The sequence below is a fragment of the Tachyglossus aculeatus genome, chromosome 2, assembly GCF_015852505.1.
Source record: "Tachyglossus aculeatus isolate mTacAcu1 chromosome 2, mTacAcu1.pri, whole genome shotgun sequence".
Lineage (NCBI taxonomy): Eukaryota > Metazoa > Chordata > Mammalia > Monotremata > Tachyglossidae > Tachyglossus > Tachyglossus aculeatus.
Window position 1 is genome coordinate 137,279,952 of NC_052067.1, and position 18,800 is coordinate 137,298,751.

An 18,800-nucleotide genomic window follows, 5' to 3' on the forward strand; every position below is an offset into this window, starting at 1 on the left:
CTACTAGTCAACCAATGTTTTGGTCTAGTAGAGAGAGTACAGGCCTGGAAGTCAGGAAACTTCAGACTCCTGAAGTTCCTGAAGTTCAGGAAACTTCCCTCCCTTCAGGCTCGTCTTTCCTCCTGCCTTCAAGACATCTCCACCTGGATGTCTGCCCGCCATCTAAAACTCAATATGTCCAAGACTGAACTTCTTATCTTCCCTCCCAAACCCTGCCCTCTCCCTGACTTTCCTATCACTGTTGACGGCACTACCATCCTTCCCGTCTCACATGCCCGCAACTTTGGTGTCATCCTTGACTCTGCTCTCTCATTCACCCCTCACATCCAATCCATCACCAAAACCTGCCAGTCTCACCTCTGCAACATCGCCAAGATCCGCCCTTTCCTCTCCATCCAAACCGCTACCCTGCTGGTTCAATCTCTCATCCTATCCCGACTGGATTACTGCATCAGCCTCCTCTCTGATCTCCCATCCTCCTGTCTCTCCCCACTTCAATCTATACTTCACGCTGCTGCCCGGATCATCTTTCTGCAGAAATGCTCTGGGCATGTTACTCCCCTCCTCAAAAGTCTCCAGTGGTTACCAATCAACCTACGCATCAGGCAAAAACTCCTCACTCTCAGCTTCAAGGCTCTCCATCCCCTCACCCCCTCCTACCTCACCTCCCTTCTTTCCTTCTACAGCCCAGCCCGCACCCTCCGTTCCTCTGCCACTAACCTCCTCACTGTGCCTCGTTCTTGCCTGTCCAGCAATCGACCCCCGGCCCATGTCCTGCCCCTGGCCTGGAATGCCCTCCCTCCGCACATCCGCCAAGCTAGCTCTCTTCCCCCCTTCAAAGCCCTACTGAGAGCTCACCTCCTCCAGGAGGCCTTCCCAGAATGAGCCCCCTCCTTTCTCTCCCCCTCCTCCCCATCCTCCCTGCCCTACCTCCTTCCCCTCCCCACGGCACCTGTATATATGTTTGTACAGATTTATTACTCTATTTTACTTGTACATATTTAGTATTCTATTTATTTTATTTTGTTAATATGTTTTGTTTTGTTGTCTGTCTCCCCCTTCTAGACTGTGAGCCCGCTGTTGGGTAGGGACCATCTCTATATGTTTCCACCTTGTACTTCCCAAGGGCTTAATACAGTGCTCTGCACACAGTAAGCAGTCAATAAATATGATTGAATGAATGAATGAGTGAAACCTAGGTTCAAATCCTGGATCTGACACTAGCCTGCTGGGGAATCTTGGGTAAGTCTCTTAAATGCTCCATGCCTCAGTTTCCTCATCTGTAAAATGGGGATTCGGTGCCTGCTCTCCCTCGCCCTTAAACTGTGAACCCATTATGGGATAGGGACTGTGTCTGATCTGATTATCCTTTATCTACTCGAGTGCTCAGCAGAGCACTTGACATATGGTAAGCCCCCAACAAATACGAAAGACATTATTAGATCACTGCTGCATTAATATAGCAGTAAACAGTAGGTAAACTTAATCTCTCTCTCTCTCTCTCTCTCTCTCTCTCTCTCTCTCTCTCTCTCTCTCTCTCTCCCTCCCTCCCTCCCTTCTTCCCTCCCTCCTCTGAACAATTTTCTATCCAGTTCTCGGTGAATTATGTGGTGGCTGTATGCACCATCACAACTGGTGTTTGAAACTCCCAATAGAGGAAATGATCACAGAAGAAAGTAATCAAATACAGGAAAACTAGGTTAACCTGATCAGAAGTAATGTAATAAAAACCCAGGTGGCATTTAACATGGAATGAATTAAGAGGGAGAAGAAAGTCAGGTACCACCGAATGAAAGGTGCCACCCTCCACCTTTAGCTGTGAGTCTCATATGAAACAGGGATTGTGTCCAACCTGATTATCTTATATCTAACCCAGCTGTTAGAGCAGTGCTTATTTTATAGTAAGTGCTTAACAAATTTTAAAAAAAGGAGTGCAACCAGTTAGATAACCTTTATCTGACATAATAATTGTTAAGCACTTACTATGTGTCAAGCACTGCACTAAACACTGGAGTAGATACAAAATAATCAAGTTGGACAATGACATTGTTTATCATAGGGCTCACAGTCTAAGATAAGAATCTCCATTTTACAAATGAAGTAACTGAGGCACAGAGAAGTTAAATAACTTGCCCAAGGTGGGCCCGGTTTTAGAACCCAGATCACTTGACTCTCAGGTCTGTTCTGTTTCCACCAGGCCACACGGACATGGAATTAAGATTGCACATGAGTTGGGAAAGTCCTGGAAAGCTCAGTCCCATTTCAAGAAGTCGGAGCTGAGGTGAGGCCTTTCCTCAGGCCTGCAAAGTCCCTCCCTTTCCATCTCACCAGCCCCCAAACCCAGCTCCTCCTGGGGGGTTGCTGAGAGAAGGGGCCTAGTCCATCTACTCTGCCACAGCTGGGCCCTCTGGCACCTAAGTCTATCAGAGCTTGGTGTTGACAAAAGCCTATCACTCTGTCATCACTGAATCACACCAGGATTCTGTTCCTGATACAAGCCTCAGACTGATTGAATGAACAGTATGGCTGTTGTCCTTCTTTCCTCCTCTCCTCAAGACAGAGATGGACCATCCCACAACCCGCACTTTCCCACTAGTTAATAATAATAATAATAATAATAATAGCATTTGTTAAGTGCTTACTATGTGCAGAGCACTGTTCTAAGCGCTGGGGGGATATAACGTGATCAGGTTGTCCCACGTGGGGCTCACAGTCAATCCCCATTTTACAGATGAGGTAACTGAGGCTTGGAGAAGTTCAGTGACTTGCCCAAGGTCACACAGCAGACATGTGGTGGAGCCAGGATTTGAACCCCTGATCTCTGACTCCAAAGCCTGGGCTCTTTCCACTGAGCCATGTAGTTACCCACCATGGCCCTATGAACTTACCCAAACTTCTATTAAATCTTCAGCAGTTTTCTGCAGCTTCCTTAGGGAATAGGAGTAGTAACAGTAGTAGCATGTATAAACACCTACTTGGTGCAGTGCACGTACCAAGGACTTGGGAAGTACAGAATAACAAAGTGACATGTTTTCTGTCCCTGTGGAGCTTAGATTTTAGTTGGAAAGACAAACAGAAATATCTACAACTTGAGAAATTTTTCTACATGCTGACCATCTGCTCTGTGAAAAGGTGTTTCCTTGGGTTGGTTTTTAATCCATCTTCTTCAAGCTTCAGTGAGTGTCTTCTAGTGGCGTGGGATTTGGTGAGCCACAATTCCATGTTTGCCCTGTTTACAGATTGTGAGATTTTGTAAACTTCAAACATGGTTCACTGAAGACTGAGCCTTTCCAGACAGAAGAGTCTTAATCTTAGCAATACTACTACTACTACTAATAACTACATCCAATCCAATTGTCTTGAATCTACCCCAGCACTTAGTACAATCAATCAATCAATCAATCGTATTTATTGAGCGCTTACTATGTGCAGAGCACTGTACTAAGCACTTGGGAAGTACAAATTGGCATCACATAGAGACAGTCCCTGCCCAACAGTGGGCTCACAGTCTAAAAGAGTGGGCTCAGTACCTGGCACATAGTAAGCACTTATATAGAAACAGCATGGCTTAGTGGAAAGAGCTTGGGAGTCTGAGGTCATGGGTTCCAATCAGCTCCACTACTTGTCAGCTGTGTGACCTTGGTCAAGTCACTTAAATTCTCTGTTCCTCAGTTACATCATCTGTAAAATGGGGATGAAGAATGTAAGCTCCACATGGGTTAACCTGATCAACTTGTATCTACCCCAGTGCTTAGAACAATACTTGGCAGATAGTAAGTGCTTAACAAATACCAACATTATTATTATAATCATTATTATTAACAAATACTATTAAGAAAAAATAATAATAAAAGTCCCTCTAGCATTTGTTAAACATTTACTATGTGACAAACACTATGAAAAGTGTGGGGTAGACACAGTACAATCACATTAGACATAGTCTCTGTCTCACAGGGGGCTCACAGTCTAAGGGGGAAGGAGAACAGATATTGAATCACAATTACAGATGAGAGAATTGAGGCACAGAGAGTTAAGTGACATGTCCAAGGTCACACAGCAAGTAAGTGGTGGGGCAGAGATTAGGACCTCAGTCCCCTGACTCCCAGGCCTGAACTAGGCTGAACTGCTTCTCCATCTGTGTTTAAAAGAAGGATGCTCTACCCTCCTGCTCATCATCTTTGCCCTTTTCTGCCCCTTCTCAAGGAATCTGTCATTCCTAAGTGGAAGCAAACAGAACTTAGGGGGAAAACACCCTGGTAATAAGAAATCACCACTACAGTCTTCCCATCAATGCAAAAGCAACAGGAGGATTGGAAGGCTAAGCCTCATTGGCCTATGTCCCTCCACCTCAGGAAACCTCCTTTCTGGGGTCAGTTAGAGGAGGGCACTGCTCAGACACTGGATTAGGTGAAATATGATACAAGACATTAGGTCAATCAGTCAGTGGCATTCATTGATCACTTGTTGTGTGCAGAGCACTGTAATAAGTACTTAAGTGAGTAAAATAGTTTGTGTTGTCTACCAGCAAACTTGGCATGACTGACTCCATCTTGTGCATACCAACAGTAACCCTTTATTTTGTGCAGACCGAAAGCACTCCAGTGTTTGTAAAGTAACATTAACCAAAGTGGCCCCTCTCTGTCTGGAATGTCCCCATCCTGTGTGGACCATTATCTCCTGATAACATCTTGTAAACAGGGATTTTAACACTAACCAAACCATGACAAACAAACAGTTGTACTTTATCTTGGGATCCAGGAATGCCAAGGCCTCACGGATGGCACTACTCTCAGGAATCCTTTGTGTAGCTCAGATTTGAAACCCAATAAAAGAGGAAGAAGCAGCTGGGATCAGGGCTGCTTGTATGGGGGCTGCTTGTCACTCGTACCTCTCCCGGGAGGTGAACGGGCAGGTAGCCACTTTCTTTCTTTACTGCTCTATCTGAACTCATGTCTCCCAGTCATTTTTCCTATCAGCATCACCACCCTGGGTACAAGAACCCTGCGGCCGATTTACACCTAGTTAACCTATTTTGCACCCTACTTGTCGATAACAGTTTGCAACACCATCCCTGTCCTCAAGGAATTTACAATCCCTCAGGGATGATGAACATTAAAATAAATTACAATTGGGGAGGCAAGCTACTATAAGGATACATATGAGGGGTGGAAGTGAGGTGAGTGTCATGTATTTAGGGAGTAAGGTGTAAGTTTGTAAGGGATATAGAAGGGAGGAAAAACAGGATGGGAAAATAAAATGATGATAATAGCTATTATTATCATTATGGTACTTGTTAAGTGCTTGCTATGGCAGCTTGCTATGGCAGCAAAAGTGCCAGGCACTTTACTAAACACTGGGTTGGATACAAGCAAATAGTTTGAACACAGTTCCTGTCCCACATAGAGCTCACAAGCCTCAATCCCCATTTTACAGATGAGGTAACTGAGGCACAGAGGAGTGAAATGACTGGCCCCAGGTCAGAAAGAAGACAAGTGGCAGAGCTGAGATTTAGAACCTGTGATCATCTGAGTCCTTATGGCCTTGCTCAATCCACTAAATTATGGTATTGGTTAAGCACTTGTTATCTGTCAATCAAACAATCAATTGTATTTGGTGAGCACTTTCTATGGGCAAAGCATTATACTAAAGACTTGGGAGAGTACAATATAACAGAGGTGGGAGACACATCCCCTGCCCCTAAGGAGTATACAGTCTAGAGAGGAAATTGCAGTCTAGAAACTGTACTAAGCAAGACTGTACCAAGAACTGTACTAAGCAAGGGGGTAGATATGAGATAATCCTTTCTGACACAGTCCGTGTACTACATGAGGCTTTGGAATTTCTGAAATCCACAGGGTACTGTTTGAACTCTTTCTTTCATTCATTCATTCATCCATTCAATTGTATTGATTGAGCGCTTACTTTGTGTAGATCCCTGTACTAAGCACTTGGGAAGTACAAATCGGCAAAATATAGAGACGGTCCCTACCCAACGACAGGCTCACAGTCTAGAAGGGGGAGACAGACAAGAAAACAAAACAAGTAAACAGGTATCAATATCATCAGAATATATAGAATTATATTTGTTTAATATTTAATGTTAAATATTTAAGTTTTTATATTTCGGTAACCAACTCTGTTGTAGTGTGCTCTCGCAAGCCCTTAATACAGTGCTCTGTACACAGTAAGAGCTCAATAAATACAATGAATCAATCAATCAATCGTATTTATTGAGCGCTTACTGTGTGCAGAGCACGTACTAAGCGCTTGGGAAGTACAAGTTGGCAACACATAGACAGTCCCTACCCAACAGTGGGCTCACAGTCTAGAAGGGGGAGACAGAGAACAAAACAAAACATATTAACAAAATAAAATAAATAGAATAGATATGTACAAGTAAAATAAATAAATACATACAATAAATGAATACAACTGATTGAATTACTGATTGATCGATTGCTCTGCCCCTTCCATTCCAGGAAACAGACCTACTAGCTCTTCAAAGGTTCACCATGTCTACTCTCCACCCCTCCAACTTCAGGACTTCTACCTTCCGTCTCCTGGGCTTCCTGGGCCTGGAATTGGCTTACCCATGGGTCGCCCTCCTCTTGTCCGCCATCTACACCATAGTGCTGCTGGGGAACAGCACCATCCTCTACATACTTCGGATGGAGTGGAGCCTCCACGAGCCCATGTACTACCTTTTGGCCTTGCTGACCACCACGGACTTGGGCACAGAACTCTCGACGCTGCCCACGGTTTTGGGCGTCCTTTGGGGGCAATGCCAGAAGATCAGCCTCGATTCCTGCATCGCCCAAGCGTACTTTATCCATGGACTGTCCATCATGGAGTCCGGTGTCCTCCTGGCCATGTCTTGGGACCGCTTCATCGCAATCTGCAACCCCTTGTGCTACACTTCTCTAGTAACCGGCTCATCAATCATCAAAATCGGAACAATCGTTTTAACCAGGTGTTTTCTATTGACCCTTCCTGCGATTATCCGCCTCAGATTCTTCTTCTATTGCTGCCCCCATGTCCTCTCTCATTCCTTCTGTCTGCACCAGGACCTGCTCCGCTTGACTTGTTCCGACATTCAGTTCAACAGTTTCTACGCCCTCGGGCTCGTGATCAGCACTCTTGTCTTGGACTCTGTCCTCATTCTGGCCTCCTACATCCTGATCTTCTGCACCGTGCTGACTGTGGCCTCCTGTGGGAAGAGGCTGAAGTCTCTCCAAACCTGCACCTCTCATATCCTCACCATCTTGGTTTTTTATTTTCCCGTCATCGGCCTGACCATGGTTCACCGTTTTGGAAAGCACCTGACTCCTCTGGTCCACATGCTCATGGGCAACGTCTACATTCTTTTCCCTCCCCTGATGAACCCCATCATCTACGGTATTAAAACCCAGCAGATCTGCAAAAGAATCCAAAGAATGTTCTACCTAGAAAGGGGCTGAGCAGCTTGCCTTTCATGAGTGAGAAACAAACTGACTCCCCATGGCCCGGCTCCCAGGTGCCATCAGCAGGCTATCTTCTGGCTCCTCAACCTCTCCCCATCCTCATTCCTGTCAACAGCATTTACTGAGTTCTCTGGATTCAGAGCATATACTACTACTACTACTACTACTACTACTACTACTACTACTACTACTAATAATAATAATAATGGTATTTATTAAGCACTTACTATATGCAAAGAACTGTTCTAAGCATGGCTCTGGGGAGGTTACAAGGTGATCAGCTTGTCCCACGTGGTGCTCACCATCTTAATCCCCATTTTACAGATGAGGTAACAGGCACAGAGAAGTTAAGCGCCTTGCCCAAAGTCACACAGCTGACAATTGGCGGAGTCAGGATTTGAACCCATGACCTCTGACTCCAAAGCCCGGGCTCTTTCCACTGAGCGATGCTGCTTCTCTAGGCCCTTGGGGAACAGTCAATCAATCTGTGAGTGCCTACTGACTGCAAACCACTGTACTAAGCCCCTGGGAGAATACAAGAATTAAGTCACATGGTCCCTGCCCTCAAAGGGGAGATGGATGATAGCAAGGCACAATATCTGCCTTTAAGGACATTTCAGTCTAATGGGAAAGATAAGAAGATAAGAGAGGAGGGCTACCAATGATCAGTCCCAAACTGAGCCCCTTCCTTCCTCTCCCCCTACTCCCTCTCCCCCTACTCCCTCTCCCCATCCCCCTGCCTTACCTCCTTCCCCTCCCCACAGCACCTGTATATATGTATAGATGTTTGTACATATTTATTACTCTATTTATTTATTTATTCTACTTGTACATATTTATTCTATTTATTTTATTTTGTTTATATGTTTTGTTTTGTTGTATGTCTCCCCCTTCTAGACTGTGAGCCCGTTATTGGGTAGAGACCGTCTCTATATGTTGCAAACTTGTACTTCCCAAGCATTTAGTACAGTGCTCTGCACACAGTAAGCACTCAATAAATACCATTGAATGAATGAATGAATGAATCAGTCCAAGGGAACACGTGAAAGAGCCAACAAGATCATTTCTGCGAGGCAGAGGAGATGACCCTCTCCTCAGAGCGCCGCCATAGACGCCCGGGACTCCGTTCCCGAGAGGCCCGCCCGCCCGCCATCACCCCGCGAGGACTTGCCGCTCCCGGAAGGCTCCTCTCCTCAGAGCGCCGCCATTGACGCCCGTGACTCCGTTCCCGAGAGGCCTGGCCGCCCACCCTCCCGCCATCTCAGCGCCCCCACGGACGCCCCGCCTGCTTCCACCCCCCCCCCACTTAGGAGGCCTTCCGTAAAGTGCCCCTCATCCCCCCCCCCTTCCCGGTCCGGTCCTGACTGACTCTACCCCCGCCCGCCCCCAGGTAAAAAGCCCTTGTTAGCACCTTGTTAGCACCATGTTACATGTTACATTAACGACAACCTCATTCACACCTCCTCAGCCCTCCCATGCTAGTTGACTGTTCGCTCCCCTCCCCAGGTATCTCTGCTCCCTGACCCCCCTTAACTGGCCCACCCTACTCCAGCTCTTAATAGTTTGTATCTGCTCTCTGTGGCATCATTGTTTGCCAATTCTATTATTGCCATAGCATATTGATTGCTCAACTACACCCTGTGATGCCATCGCCTACTTTTATCATTGCTACTGTTTTATTGCTTCTGCATCTCAATTGTTAACCCCCCACTGTACTGTCACTCGCCCTGTTGACCTCACCATGAACTTTCAGTTCCCTTGCTCCCAACTGCCATTCCCATTCCTCACCTTCCCCTTCCCCTCTCCCACCCAGCTGTTTCCCACCCTCTCACCCACCAAGACCGCTCCCCCTCAACCCCTACCAAGGATTCCTCTGTACCAGCGCAGGTCCTCTGCTTCTCCCTCCCGACCCCCCTCCTCCCCTTCTCCCCGCCCCCACCCCATCCCAGTTCTCCTTTCCCATCGCCACCCCCCCTTCCCACTCTCCCCGCCCAGGCCCCCGCCAACTCATCCCAATCCAAACCCTCCCCACCCCTCGCACCCTTCCCCCTCCCTCCCCACCCTCGACAGCTGATGCCAAGTGTGGCCTCTGGAACCCCCGCTCCGTTTTAAGTAAGATTCCTTTCATCCTGGACCTTTTCCTTTCCAGTTCTCTACTCCTCCTCGCCCTAACTGAAACATGGCTGTCGTCGGACGACACGGTCTCTTCTGCTGCTCTCTGCAGTGCAGGCCTCTTCTTCTCCCACTCCCCCAGACTCACTGGAAAAGGAGGAGGTGTCGGTTTCCTTCTCGCCCCCCAATGTCGCTTTCGCACTATCCCTCCTCCCCCTTCCCTTTCCTTCCCCTCCTTTGAAGCCCACATTATTCGCCTCTACCACCCCCTCCAGATTCTAGTAGCCGTCATCTACTGCCCTCCGGGCCTCACTTCCAACTTCTTTAACGACTTTGACCCCTTCCTCACATTCCTTCTCTCCTTCTCCATGCCCACTCTGATCCTTGGAGACTTCAATATCCACATGGATATCCCTAACGACTCCTCTGCCGCCCGCCTTCTATCTCTCCTTGACGCTGCCAACCTCTTCCTCCACCCCACCTCACCCACTCACCAACTTGGTCATACCCTCGACCTCATCATCTCCTACCGCTGCACTGTGTCCACCCTCACCAACTCTGTGATCCCTCTCTCTGATCATAATCTTCTCACCTGCCTCCTCACTCACACTCCTTTCCCCTGTAAATCCGTATTACTCCCTCACAGAGATCTCCGCTCTCTGGGCCCCACCCATCTTTCGGAACGCCTCACACCCCACCTCGCCGCCCTCTCCTCTCTACCCAGTCTTGATGATCAGATTACTGCTCTCAACTCTACCCTTTCTACTCAGCTAGACTCGCTCGCTCCCCTTTCCCTTCGCCGCTCTCGCACCACTAACCCACAGCCCTGGATCACTGCCACTGTCCGCCTCCTTCGCTCTTATGCTCGAGCTGCCGAACGCTGCTGGCGAAAGTCTAAACACCATGCCAACCTCGTTCACTTCAAGTTTATCCTTTCCTGCCTTAACTCAGCCCTCTCTTCTGCCAGACAAAACTATTTCTCCTCCCTTATTGACACCCATGCCCATCACCCCCGCCAGCTCTTCCGTACATTCAACTCCCTTCTCAGGCCCCCGGTTCCTCCCCCTCCTCCTTCCCTCACCCCCAACGATCTGGCCTCCTACTTCATTAACAAAATTAAATCCATCAGGTCCGACCTCCCCAAAGTCTCTTCCCCCCTTTCTCCAACCCCCCGGCTCTCAACATTCTCTGCTACTCTCCCATCCTTCCCAGTGGTATCCTCAGAGGAACTCTCCTCCCTCCTCTCAAGTGCTACTCCGGCCACCTGTGCTTCTGACCCCATTCCCTCTCATCTTATGAAATCTCTCGCTCCATCCCTTCTCCCCTCCTTAACTTCCATCTTCAACCGCTCACTCTCCACTGGTTCCTTCCCCTCTGCCTTCAAACATGCCCATGTCTCTCCCATCCTAAAAAAACCCTCTCTTGACCCCACCTCACCTTCTAGTTATCGTCCCATATCCCTCCTACCATTCCTTTCCAAACTCCTTGAACGAGTTGTCTACACGCGCTGCCTAGAATTCCTCAACAACAACTCTCTCCTCGACCCCCTCCAGTCTGGCTTCCGTCCCCTTCATTCCACGGAAACTGCGCTCTCAAAGGTCACCAATGACCTCCTGCTTGCCAAATCCAACGGCTCATATTCTGTCCTAATCCTCCTCGACCTCTCAGCTGCCTTTGACACTGTGGACCACCCCCTTCTCCTCAACACGTTATCTGACCTTGGCTTCACAGACTCCGTCCTCTCCTGGTTCTCCTCTTATCTCTCCGGTCGTTCTTTCTCAGTCTCTTTTGCAGGCTCCTCCTCCCCCTCCCATCCTCTTACTGTGGGAGTTCCCCAAGGTTCAGTGCTTGGTCCCCTTCTGTTCTCAATCTACACTCACTCCCTTGGTGACCTCATTCGCTCCCACGGCTTCAACTATCACCTCTACGCTGATGACACCCAGATCTACATCTCTGCCCCTGCTCTCTCCCCCTCCCTCCAGGCTCGCATCTCCTCCTGCCTTCAGGACATCTCCATCTGGATGTCCGCCCGCCACCTAAAGCTCAACATGTCGAAGACTGAGCTCCTTGTCTTCCCTCCCAAACCTTGTCCTCTCCCTGACTTTCCCATCTCTGTTGACGGCACTACCATCCTTCCCGTCTCACAGGCCCGCAACCTTGGTGTCATCCTCGACTCCGCTCTCTCATTCACCCCTCACATCCAAGCCGTCACCAAAACCTGCCGGTCTCAGCTCCGCAACATTGCCAAGATCCGCCCTTTCCTCTCCATCCAAACCGCTACCCTGCTAATTCAAGCTCTCATCCTATCCCGTCTGGACTACTGCACTAGCCTTCTCTCTGATCTCCCATCCTCGTGTCTCTCTCCACTTCAATCCATACTTCATGCTGCTGCCCGGATTGTCTTTGTCCAGAAACGCTCTGGACATATCACTCCCCTCCTCAAAAACCTCCAATGGCTACCGATCAATCTGCGCATCAGGCAGAAACTCCTCACCCTGGGCTTCAAGGCTCTCCATCACCTCGCCCCCTCCTACCTCACCTCCCTTCTCTCCTTCTACTGCCCAGCCCGCACCCTCCGCTCCTCCGCCGCTAATCTCCTCACTGTACCTCGCTCTCGCCTGTCCCGCCGTCGACCCCCGGCCCACGTCGTCCCCCGGGCCTGGAATGCCCTCCCTCTGCCCATCCGCCAAGCTGGCTCTCTTCCTCCCTTCAAGGCCCTGCTGAGAGCTCACCTCCTCCAGGAGGCCTTCCCAGATTGAGCCCCTTCTTTCCTCTCCCCCTCGTCCCCCTCTCCATCCCCCCGCCTTGCCGCCTTCCCCTCCCCACAGCACCTGTATATATGTATATATGGTTGTACATATTTATTACTCTGTTTATTTATTTATTTATTTATTTTACTTGTACATTTCTATCCTACTTATTTTATTTTGTTGGTATGTTTGGTTCTGTTCTCTGTCTCCCCCTTTTAGACTGTGAGCCCACTATCGGGTAGGGACTGTCTCTATGTGATGCCAATTTGTACTTTCCAGGCGCTTAGTACAGTGCTCTGCACATAGTAAGCGCTCAATAAATACGATTGATTGATTGATTGATTGATGACATAATGAGGAAGTTGGGAGAATTAAAAACTTCTTGGAAGGGTTGTTTTCATTGTCATCCTTTGTGAGTGAAGATGATGTCACTGAGGAAGATTTGGCTTCAGAGGTGGCTGAAGAGGCCAAAGCAGTATTAACAAACCAAGCCACTCCATTATGTGCAAAGGTGCCCTAGTTCCTACTTGTGTTTATGGGTTTAATGTATTTGTTCAATGCTTACTATCTGCTAGACCCGGTACTAAGCTCTGGATTAGATTCAATATGGATTAGACTTAGTCCCTGACCAGCACAGGGTTCACCATCTAGTGGGGAGGGAGAACAGGCATTGAATCCCCATTTTACAGATGCGGAAACAGAGGCACAGAGCAGTTAAGTTCATCAAGCGCTTAGTACAGTGCTCTGCACACAGTAAGCGCTCAATAAATACGATTGATTGATTCATTCATTCATTCAGTCATATTTATTGAGCGCTACTGTTCACAGAGCATTGTACTAAGCACGTGGGAAGTACAAATTGGCAACATATAGTGATGGTCCCTACCCAACAACAGGCTTAAATACCTGGGATTAGAATCCAGGTCCTCAGATTCACAGGCCTGAGCTCTTTCCTCTCGAACATGCTGCTTCTCCAGTTTGAAGCAGGGCTGTAAGAACAACCTGGCATGATTTTCCTTTGGAGCTCTTTAGTGCCTCATGCCTCTCACAGCTTTTTCTCAAGAAGAACCATTCCTCTCTTGGTTACAGTGTACCAAGCCCTTCTTCCTCCTGCTGTTGTGTCCAATCTGATTAGCTTGTATCTACTACAGTGCCTGCCTTACCTCCTTCCGCTCCCCACAGCACCTGTATATATGTATATATGTTTGTACGTATTTATTACTCTATTTTATTTGTACATATTTATTCTATTTATTTTATTGTGTTAATATGTTTTGTTTTGTTCTCTGCCTCCCCCTTCTAGACTGTGAGCCCACTGTCGGGTAGGGACCGTCTCTACATGTTGCCAACTTGGACTTCCCAAGCACTTAGTACAGTGCTCTGCACACAGTAAGCGCTCAATAAATACGATTGAATGAATGGCACATAGTAAGTGCTTAACAAATATCATCAACCCCCCACAAAGTTTACTAGGTGGAAAGCACTCTACTAAGCACTGGGAATGACAAATGTGACAGGAATGGGAGGGATCAAGAGCTTAGAACAGCGCTTTGCACATAGAAAGCGCTTAACAAATACCATCATCATTATTATGATTATTACCCCCAGCGCTTAGAACAGTCCTTGGCACATAGTAAGCGCTTAACAAATGCCATAATTATTATTTTCTGGGCCTCAGTTCCCTCATCTGTAAAATTCATTCAATCAATCGTATTAAGAGCTTCCTATGTGCAGAGAACTGTACTAAGCGCTTGGGAAGCGCTTGGGATACCTGTATATATGTATATATGTTTGTACATATTTATTACTCTATTTATTTATTTATTTATTTATTTTACTTGTACATATCTATTCTATTTATTTTATTTTGTTAGTATGTTTGGTTTTGTTCTCTGTCTCCCCCTTTTAGACTGTGAGCCCACTGTTGGGTAGGGACTGTCTCTATATGTTGCCAATTTGTACTTCCCAAGCGCTTAGTACAGTGCTCTGCACATAGTAAGCACTCAATAAATACGATTGATGATGATGATGATGATGATTCATAGTAATAATAATAATAATAATAATAATAATAATGGCATTTATTAAGCACTAACTATGTAAGTACACAGAGAAGCAGCGTGGCTCAGTGGAAAGAGCACGGGCTTCGGAGTCAGAGGTCATGGGTTCAAATCCCGGCTCCACCAATTGTCAGCTGTGTGACTTTGAGCAAGTCACTTAACTTCTCCGTGCCTCAGTTCCCTCATCTGTAAAAATGGGGATTAAGACTGTGAGCCCCATGTGGGACAACCTGATCACCTTGTATCCTCCCCAGTGCTTAGAACAGTGCTTTGCACACAGTAAGCGCTTAATAAATGCCATTATTATTATTATTATTACTCTATTTATTTATTTATTTATCTTGTACATATCTATTCTATCTATTTTATTTTGTCAGCATGTTTGGTTTTGTTCTCTGTCTCCCCCTTCTAGACTGTGAGCCCACTGTTGGGTAGGGACTGTCTCTATATGTTGCCAACTTGTACTTCCCAAGCATTTAGTACAGTGCTCTGCCCACAGTAAGCACTCAATAAATACAATTGATTGATTGATTGGAAAGTACAAGTCGGCAACATATAGAGACGTTCCCTACCCAACATTGGGCTCACATTCTAGAAGGGGGATGAGAGGGTAGGTTGAGCACGAGGGTCCTCAGGGGCTGGGGGGAGGGGATGATGGACCAGTGGTGTCCCTGCCCCCTCCCCATGCCTCACCTCCAGGGGTGAACTCAGCTGGTTCCCATTTCAGTCCTGCCAGGCATGGTGAAGGTGTGAGCATGATGGGCGGCCCCCTCCCTGCCTCATTGGCCACCTGACCCATGAGCACTCAATAAATATGATTGATTCATTGATTGATCTACCCCAGTACTTACTAGTACAGTACCTGGCAAAAAGTAAGCACTTAAGCACCACTAGTAGAAAAAAAAAAGAAACGACTTGAGCCCTTGAAATCTGCCATCACCTTCCTGTCTGCATCTACGCTAGCCAGACTTTGCCACATCTCCTGAGAATCTAGCAAATTCTAAGAACAGTAGTACCTTAAATTTAGTTAACACTCATTATGTTTTCAAAGCTCTTTCACATCAATTATGTATTGCCATCATTCTTTCCCTTATTCTGAGCCAAGGGGCTGGAGTCTCCCTTGCACTTGTGTCTTTAACCCTTAAGCACTTTGATACTGATCAGCGGTATTTATTGAGTGTTTACTGTGTGCAGAGCACTGTACTCATCCCCCATCCAGCCCCATAGCGCTTATGTATATGTCTCTTCACTCGAACCCTTTACCCTATCTGTATTTTAATATTTATCTCCTCCACTAGATTGAAAGCTCCTTGTGGGCAGGGATCATGTCTTCCAACTCCATTGTATTGAACTCTTCAAAGTGCTTGGTACAGTGCTCCTCACACAGCAAGCAACCAATAAATACTATCAGCTGACTGATGCTCAGGAAGGTATTCTTATACAGTTTTCTTTAACCAAACTGAGCTGGATTTATCATGGATCTGAGCCAGCAATGTCAGCACTTATGTTCTCATGTTCACTCCCTCATCCCTCTGCAGGCTCCAGTCTGTGCCTAGTGAAATGAACAAATTGGTCTTGGAAAGCAGGGCTCTCTGAAGTGGGATTTGAATCAATCACTATATGCATCATATTTACTGAGCACTTGCTGTGTGCGGTACATTGCACTAACAGAGTTGATAGACATATTCCCTGCCTACAGTGACCTGAACAATCCCAAATAAAAGTGTCTCTCAGAAGCTCTTCAGAGAATAATTGATATGCTCCCTTGGTCACCCATTCCAGTATCTACCAACCTTCACAAAACAGAATTCCTCAGAGCTGATTTTAGAAAAGAGAGCATTCATTGCTCCCAAGCACTTGTCTGAATAAGCATAAAGGTGTGTACACATGTCATAGGGCCACACCTGACTCTCCCTCATCACAACTTCAAGGGGAGTCTTGATAATTGTGATAATAGCTTATTCATTCATTCATTCATTCAATTGTATTTATTGAGTGCTTACTGTGTGCAGAGTACACAATTCAGCGCTTAGAACAGTGCTCAGTGATTAGAACAATGCTTTGCACATAGTAAGCACTTAATAAATGCCATTAGTATTATTATTAGAAGGGGGAGACAGACAACAAAACAAAACGTGGACAGGTGTCAAGTTGTCAAAACAAATAGAAGTAAAGCTAGATAATAATAATAATAATAATAATAATGTTGGTATTTGTTAAGTGCTTACTATGTGCAAAGCACTGTTCTAAGCGCTGGGGGAACACAAGGAGATGAGGTTGTTCCATGTGGGGCTTACAGTCTTAATCCCCATTTTACAGATGAGGGAACTCAGGCACAGAGAAGTGAAGTGACTTGCCCAAGGTCTCACAGCAGACATGTGGGGGAGGCGGGATGCACATCATTAACAAAATAAATAGAATAGTAAACATGTACAAGTAAAATAGAGTAATAAATCTGTACAAACATATATACAGGTGCTGTGGTGAGGGGAAGGAGGTAGGGCAGCAGGGATGGGGAGGAGGAGAGGAAAAAAGGGGCTCAGTCTGGGAAGGCCTCTTGGAGGAGGTGAGTTCTCAGTAGAGCTTTGAAGGGAGGAAGAGAGCTTAAGCACTTGTATGTATTAAACACTGTATCAAGCGTAGAGAAGCAGCTTGGCTCAATGGAAAGAGCAAGGGTTTTGGAGTCAGTGGTCATGGGTTCAAATCCCAGCTCCACCAATTGTCAGCTGTGTGACTTTGGGCAAGTCACTTAACTTCTCTGGGCCTCAGTTACCTCATCTGTAAAATGGGGATTAAGATTGTGAGGCCCCTGAGCCCCCTGACAGACAACCTGATCACCTTGTAACCTCCCCAACACTTAGATAAGTGCTTTGCACATAGTAAGCGCTTAATAAATTCCATCATTATCATTATTATTATACAAGAGAATCATTCATTCAACCATATTTATTAAGCACTTACTGTATGCAGAGCACTATACTAAGCACTTGGGAGAGTAGACTACAAAAATAAACAGACATATTCCCTGCCCACAATGAGCTCACAGTCTAGAGGACAAGCTTACAGTCTGACACAGTCCCTGTCTCACATGGGGCTCACAGTATAAGGGGTAGATCATTCATTCATCCATTCGGTCATATTTATTGAGCACTCACTGTGTGCAGAGCACTGTACTAAGCGCTTGGGAAGAACAAGTTGGCAACATATAGAGATGGTTCCGACCCAACAATGGGCTCACAGTCTAGAAGGGGGAGACAGAAAACAGAACAAAACATATTAATAAAATAAAATAAATAGAATAGTAAATATGTGCAAGTAAAATAAATAGAATAATAAATCTGTACAAACATATACACAGGTGTTGTGGGGAGGGGAAGGAGGTAGGGTTGAGGGGATGGGGAAGGGGAGAGGAAAGAGGGGCTCAGTCTGGGAAGGCCTCTTGGAGGAGGTGAGCTCTCAGTAAGGCTTTGAAGGGAGGAAGAGAGCTAACTTGGGAGATGTGCGGAGGGAGGGCATTCCAGGCCAGGGGAAGGATGTGGGCCGGGGGTCAATGGCGGGACAGGCGAGAACAAGGCACAGTGACGAGGCTAGCGGCAGAGGAGTGGAGGGTGTGGGCTGGGCTGTAGAAGGAAAGAAGGGAGGTGAGGTTGGAGAGGGCAAGGTGATGGAGAGCCTTGAAGCCGAGACTGAGGAGTTTTTGCCTGATGTGTAGGTTGATTGGTAGCCACTGGAGATTTCTGAGGAGGGGAGTAACATGTCCAGAGCATTTCTGCACAAAGATGATCCGGGCAGCAGTGTGAACTATAGACTGAAGTGGGGAGAGACAAGAGGATGGGAGATCAGGGAGGAGGCTGATGCAGTAATCCAATTGGGATAAAATGAGAGATTGAACTAGCAGGGTAGCAGTTTGGATGGAGAGGAAAGGGCGGATCTTGGCGATGTTGCAGAGGTGTGACTGGCAGGTTTTGGTGACGGATTGGATGTGAGGGGTGAATGAGAGAGCAGAGTCGAGGATGACACCAAGGTTGTGGGCTTGTGAGACGGGAAGGATGGTAGTGCCATCTACAGTGTTGGGAAAGTCAGGGAGAGGGCAGGGTTTGAGAGGGAAGATAAGGAGTTCAGTCTTGGACATAATGAGTTTTAGATGGCAGGGAATGCAATGTGTCTACTTATTGTTATATTGCATTTTCCCAAGCTCTGGGCACACATTAAGTGCTCAATAAATATGACAATGAATGAATGACAGGTATTGAATCCTCTTTTTACAAATAAGGAAACTGAGGCAGAGAAAGATTAAGTGACTTGCCGACATCCATGGCAACAGACAAGGGCATTAGAACCCAAATCCTCCGACCCCCAGGCTCATCCTCCTTGTATTAACTAGGCCATGCTTCCACCTGACTTGGAATCCAGCCAGA

At 46.8% G+C, this 18,800-nt stretch overlaps 1 protein-coding gene across 1 annotated transcript; it reads left to right on the forward strand.

The window, feature by feature from the left end:
• The first annotated feature begins 6,512 nt into the window (after positions 1 to 6,512).
• On the forward strand, positions 6,513 to 7,457 carry LOC119943586 (olfactory receptor 51V1-like). The gene has a single exon (XM_038764670.1). The coding sequence runs from the start codon at positions 6,513 to 6,515 to the stop codon at positions 7,455 to 7,457; it is 945 nt and encodes a 314-aa protein (XP_038620598.1).
• The last annotated feature ends 11,343 nt before the right edge of the window (positions 7,458 to 18,800 follow it).